The sequence below is a fragment of the Trypanosoma theileri genome (assembly GCF_002087225.1).
Source record: "Trypanosoma theileri isolate Edinburgh chromosome Unknown TM35_Tth_16_V1, whole genome shotgun sequence".
Taxonomy (NCBI): domain Eukaryota; phylum Euglenozoa; class Kinetoplastea; order Trypanosomatida; family Trypanosomatidae; genus Trypanosoma; species Trypanosoma theileri.
In genome coordinates this window covers 55,140-61,030 of record NW_021639858.1, presented here as the reverse complement: position 1 = coordinate 61,030, position 5,891 = coordinate 55,140, and the positions used below count along the sequence as shown (strand labels likewise).

At 49.7% G+C, this 5,891-nt stretch overlaps 1 protein-coding gene across 1 annotated transcript; it reads left to right on the top strand.

Annotated features, from left to right (window-relative positions):
• Nucleotides 1-517: 517 nt before the first annotated feature.
• Nucleotides 518-5,833, top strand: TM35_000161190 (putative ABC transporter; the record flags this gene model as incomplete). The annotated part of the gene is made up of 1 exon (XM_029025991.1): nucleotides 518-5,833. The coding sequence occupies one exon, from the start codon at nucleotides 518-520 to the stop codon at nucleotides 5,831-5,833; it is 5,316 nt and encodes a 1,771-aa protein (XP_028882547.1).
• Nucleotides 5,834-5,891: the final 58 nt, after the last annotated feature.

The following is a 5,891-nucleotide window of genomic DNA, read 5'->3' as shown; positions in this document are numbered from 1 at the left end:
TGCCGAATGATGCTCGCAAGTGAGTTCTTTAATTGTTTTTTTTTTTTTTTTTTTGATTGCCTTTGTTTTACTGCATTGGTGTTGCTCGTGTCGAGTTGTCCCTCAGTTGCTTGATTCACCCATCTGTTTTTTCTTTATTCTGAAATCTTGCGAAGAGAATGGTTAGATCGTACGGTACTGTGCAAACGATTTTCGCACTGGGATTTAATGTTTAGTAAAATTATTTCTTTTTATTTACACTCTACAAATATGTTTTTGGGTATCCACCCAACCCTACCCACATCGCCTCCAGCGGAAGACGTGTTAAAAGGGCTTCAACATTTCCATTTTGTCAGTTCCGTTATTTACTCGGTGAAAGCTATCAAAAAAAAAAAAAAAAATGTTATTTATTTCTGAAATAAAGGTAATGCAGTGTTCGTTATAATAAAGAAAAATATTGTTTCTCTTTTCTGTTTCTCTCTCCTTCTTAAAGGGTGAAAGTAAAGCTTAGAGTATTCTAACGTGGTAAACAGGGTGAATGTATTCGAATTCTAAACATGATGCTCCTCGTGTGGGGCAGGGTGTTGGCCTTCCACAAGTGTACGTGGGGGGCTCCGGAGTCCCACCACCTTCCCGTGATTCGGTCGGCTTCTGGTCGCAGATGGACGTTGATGGACAATATGAAGTACAGTCAGAGAAAGGGGTCCAGGGTGAGGGTGTCACGCTACCGGCACCTCACCCATTGGCGATGGAAGGTAGTGTTGCGACGCACAAGTACGGTGAACCTCGAGGGGGCGCGGCGTGCACTCCTCTCCGTCGGCGTGTCGGACGGCGTGGCGGTTTTTTTACACAGTTGGCGTCCACTGTGAAGCGAATCAGTCTTTTGCGATGGCGGTCCCCGTGCTCTACATGCTGCGAAGCCATCGTACCAGTTATTTTTCTTGTATTGACAGTACTTTTCTGGGCGGTTCTTGGACCTATGAGCGAGGATGCGTCAGAGTACCTGGACCCTGAAGTTTCTAAGGTTTTCAAAGGTGTCATGAAAGATTTGCATAGTTCTGTTTGCTATAATGCCTCGATGGGTGAATTAGCCAACATATCCCCGTGCCAAATGAATGAGCTGGATGGGTTGCATTGCCATGTTGGAAACACCTTTCCAGCAGGGCTGTGCTACCAAAAGGATGCTAATAGTGTTACACGTGGTTTGTTTAACATGATGGGCCGCCAAACAGCAATTACTCCGACATTTGATGATATGATTCTACGGCTCCTGGTGAGCCCAGATCAGCAATGGAAGCTGTTATTTGCCCCTGTCTCTACTGCCACAGCTGCGCTGGTAGAGGCTTTTAACACCAGTTCCAAATACTTTCGGCATGTGTATGGTGGGACGTATGACGTACATGTCGCGGAACAGCTAGCACAAGATAACGCACCCATCTGGGGTATTGTGCAGGTCAACGAGATGTCACCAGAGAGGTGTGATGTGGCGATCCGCTTGAACGCCTCGGATTTACAATCAACCGCTGTAATTGTCGCAGCAGACTATATTGGGGGTCTGCTTTACGGTTCCGAGAAATACATTGGCTCGGGCTTCCTTACGTTGCAAAGAGAGATATCCACGTATTACTTGAGGAATATAATCAATGTAACTGTCAATGACGAGCTGCTGTACACTCCAATGCCAACAGCTGCCTACGATAAACCATTGTTCTTGTCTATAGCTGGTCAATTGGTACCAGTAATTGTTGTGATGGGGTTTCTTTTTCCTGTCTCACAACTAACACGTCTCATTGTAGTTGAAAAGGAGTTACGCATCCGCGAGGCAATGCTGATCATGGGCCTTTCAGAGGGAGTCATGTATTTCGCATGGTTTATTGTGTACTTGGTGCAGTACATCATCATAAGCTTGCTCATGGCGCTCATAATGAAGCTAACATATATGTCAAAATCAAACTTTTTTGTAATTTTTCTGCTGATTTTTGTCTTCAGTCTTTCGACAATCATGTTGTCAGCGCTGTTTGCCGCCCTGTTTACACGAGCACGGATTGCTGCTCTATTGTCGCCACTGTTCTACTTTGTATTTGCCATTCCTTTGTTCGTTGTGAGGGACGCAGGAGCTCCTGCAAAAATTGCCGTTTCGTTGCTGTCGCCGAGTGGGTTTGCCGTGGGTGTTTCCATTATGTTTGATCACGAGTTGTCTGGTGGGATGTCGATATCTGACTTGACCTACTTCCGTGACCGTCCAAACCTGCTTGTCATAATGGGAATGCTGTTACTGGACACGGTGCTGTATTTTCTCATAATGGTGTACCTCGATGCTGTGATGCCGAGGGAGTGGGGAACGCCGCAACATCCTCTGTTCTGTATTCTGGAGCCGATCCGGTGGTGCTTCTGCCGTAGGAGACGTGATGACGGCGACTGTCACGAGGATGGACGTGCACCAGACGGTGTGTTCGAGGAAGTAGAGGATGGGCAGAGCAGTGCTGTGCGGATTGTCGGGCTGCGCAAGAAGTTTAAACATAGTAGAAAGTCCTTTCTTGCTGTGAACAATTTTTACTGGAGTCTGCGAGAAGGTGAGATCTCTGTGCTGTTGGGTCATAACGGCGCCGGCAAGTCCACCACAATGAACATGATGACTGGAATGGTAAAGGCCGACGGTGGTGATTGCTATGTGTACGGACTCTCTGTGCGACACCAGCTGTCGAAGGTGCGCCAGGAGATTGGATTTTGCCCACAGCATAATATCTTGTGGCCGGAGTTGACATGCCGTGAGCACATGTGCTACTTTGCAATGATTAAGGGGTTGACAGGTGGGAGACTGGATCGTGCCGTGGAGCGGTTGCTGGAGGCTGTGGATTTGAAGGATAAGGAGCACACTCGATCATCTGCTCTCTCCGGTGGGCAGAAGCGTAAGCTGTCCGTGGGCATTGCGTTCGTGGGTGAGAGCCCCCTTGTATTTCTTGACGAGCCGACTGCTGGCATGGATGTGGGTGCCCGTCGTCATACGTGGGAGTTGCTGAAGCGGATGGCGGCATCCCACACGATTCTGCTGACTACACACTACATGGACGAAGCAGATCTGTTGGGTCACCATATCGGCATCATGAGCAAGGGTCGTCTACAGTGCTCAGGTAGCAGCATGTACCTAAAGTCTAAGCTTGGTGCTGGTTATCTGATAACAATTTCTGTTGTAGCACATGCCGACCGCGATGCCATGGAAGCGCTTGTGCAATCACATGTGGATTCTGCGGAGTCTGTGGGTAGTGGTGCTGGTGAGATTGCATTTCGATTGCCGATGGAGAAGAAGGATAAATTCGCTGACTTGCTCACTGATCTTGAGACGCGTGGCAATGATCTCGGTGTGTGCAGTTACTCGCTCTCAGTAACGACGCTAGAGGAAATCTTCATCAAGATCGCGGAGGGCGCATCAACGCATGTCAAGAGCAATGAGTCTGAGAGCAATACTCCGGTTGATGCTGCACAGTGTGTGTGGAATGTCAGTTTGATGGAGCGAGAGAGAGATATCATGTGGACACAGTTCTCTGCGATGATGGCGAAACGTTTGTGGAACTCGTTACGGGACCGACGCACTCAGTTTTTTCAGATTGTGTGCCCGGTTGTCTGTGTGCTCCTGGCAATGCTGCTGACGCTCATCAAACTTTTTGATAGCCCGATGCTGGTGCTGAGCAGCAGTTTGTACGGCACGGACGTTCAGGTTGATGTTGCGAACTGCGATGCGGTGTTTAATTTGTCGGTGCCGTTTTCCCCCAACGCGAAGACGATCGTAGCGCCCAGCGTCTCGTCAAGTGGTCTCTCTGATTACCTACTGTCAACGTACAAGACACACAGTCTGGAACGGTATGGTGCCATTTTCTGCCGCGACCCCACACTTGGGGGTGCGAGCATGATTTTCTACAATACATCGGCGCCACACGAGGTTGCAATTGGCCTTGTGAATTTCTACAATGGAATCCTCTTCAGGGCGAACAGTTCGGCAAAACCTATGGTAACCCGTGTGGAAACCCTGGCAAGGACTCAGTGGGAGGAGGAAGTTGATTCTTCCTTATTCGGGATGTTAATATCCATTGTCATAATGATTCCGTTCACCTTTATTCCCTCGACATTTGTGTCGTGGGTTGTAAAGGAGCGCCAATGCAAGGCACGGCACCTACAAAATGTTTCTGGACTACGGTTTGCAGTGTACTGGCTCTCTAACTTTGTGTTTGACCTTTGCTCCTATCTCATCACGATGTTTCTGGTGATCATCGTGTTTGCCATTTTTAACCGTAGGGAGTACATTGATCCAGAGAATATTGGTGCAACGATTGTGGCTTTTCTGCTTTACGGTGTGTCTGGTATCGCCATGGCGTACGTTCTCAGCTTCATGTTCAACGACTACTCGAAGGCGCAGAATGTGGTGATGTTGGCTAGTTTTGTCGTTGGATTTCTGTGTGTTCTCGCCGTATCTGTGCTTTCTTTTTTTGCGAAGACAGAGAATGTTGCAAAGGCGTTGCGTTGGGTCTTCCGCATTGTGCCTAGCTACTGTATAGGTGAGTGCATCAACAACTTGGCTGTCTTGCAAATGCGGAAATCGTACGGTGACTCCTCTTCAGTGTGGGACATGAATGTTGTGGGGTGGCCATGTGTCTACATGGCTCTTGAGACTCCGTTTTTTCTGTTGCTCACCATTTTCATTGATCACCCTGCACGACGACATTACTTCCGGAAGCCCTTCCATAACCCTGACGCCCCACCAGAGGTTATAGAGAATGAGGACGAGGACGTTGTGCGTGAGCGCAGCGAGGTGATGAGCTTACCGGACCGTGCGGACGACCTTGTGCGAGTGGTAAACCTTCGCAAGGTCTATTCTGGTGGGAAAGTTGCGGTGCGGAATCTGACTTTTGGTGTGAAGCCTGGTGAGGTGTTTGGCTTCCTTGGCACAAATGGTGCGGGTAAGACGACGACCATAGCCATTCTATGCCAGGAGTTCTTGCCGACAAGTGGACATGCGTCTATCTGTGGCCGAGATATTGCGACCAACAGCGCGGAGGCACTGCGGAACATTGGCTACTGTCCGCAGTTTGATGCGTGCCTGGATCTGCTGACGGTGGAGGAGCATCTTCGTCTGTACGCGGGTGTGCGTGGCGTTGTGTTGACGCAGCGGGATGACGTTGTGACGGGTCTACTTCGCATGTGCGAGTTGTCGGACTACCGCCGCACGCTAGCGCACGAACTGAGTGGAGGGAATCGCCGCAAGTTGAGCGTGGCGATTGCGCTTGTGGGTGGGCCGCGTGTTGTATTCCTCGACGAGCCGTCAGCTGGCATGGATCCCGTTGCGCGGCGCGGTCTGTGGAACGCGGTTGAGAAGATCGCCGACAACTGCTCCGTCGTGCTGACAACACATCACCTCGAGGAGGTGGAGGCACTGGCCCACCGCGTGGCCATAATGGTCGACGGCACATTGCGCTGCATCGGCGACAAGACGCATCTCAAAAATAAGTACGGTAGTGGGTTTGAGGTGACGGTGCGTCTCGGCCGCGATGACGAGCCAGCAGTGGCCGCGGTGGAGGCGTTCTTCTACGAGAGTTTCCCCGGCACACGACTCGAGGAGCGCCGCTCGAACCGCATGACGTTTGCCCTGCCGCGGACAACAAAATTGTCTCTGGCGTTTGAGTTGTTGGAGAAACACCACCTTGGACTTGGCTTGACGGATTATCACGTTTCGCAAACATCGATTGAGCAGGTATTTCTTCGAATCAGCGAGGAGGCTGAACGCGCACGTGAAGAGGAGGACGTTCGTTTGGAGGCTGAGAGGGCACAAAGGGGAAAGAGGTGGTGCTCGTGTTTTTGTTAATTTACGTGGAAAAATTTTTCTCATTGAACCTTTAAAATCTAAGTTGTTTTTTTTTTTT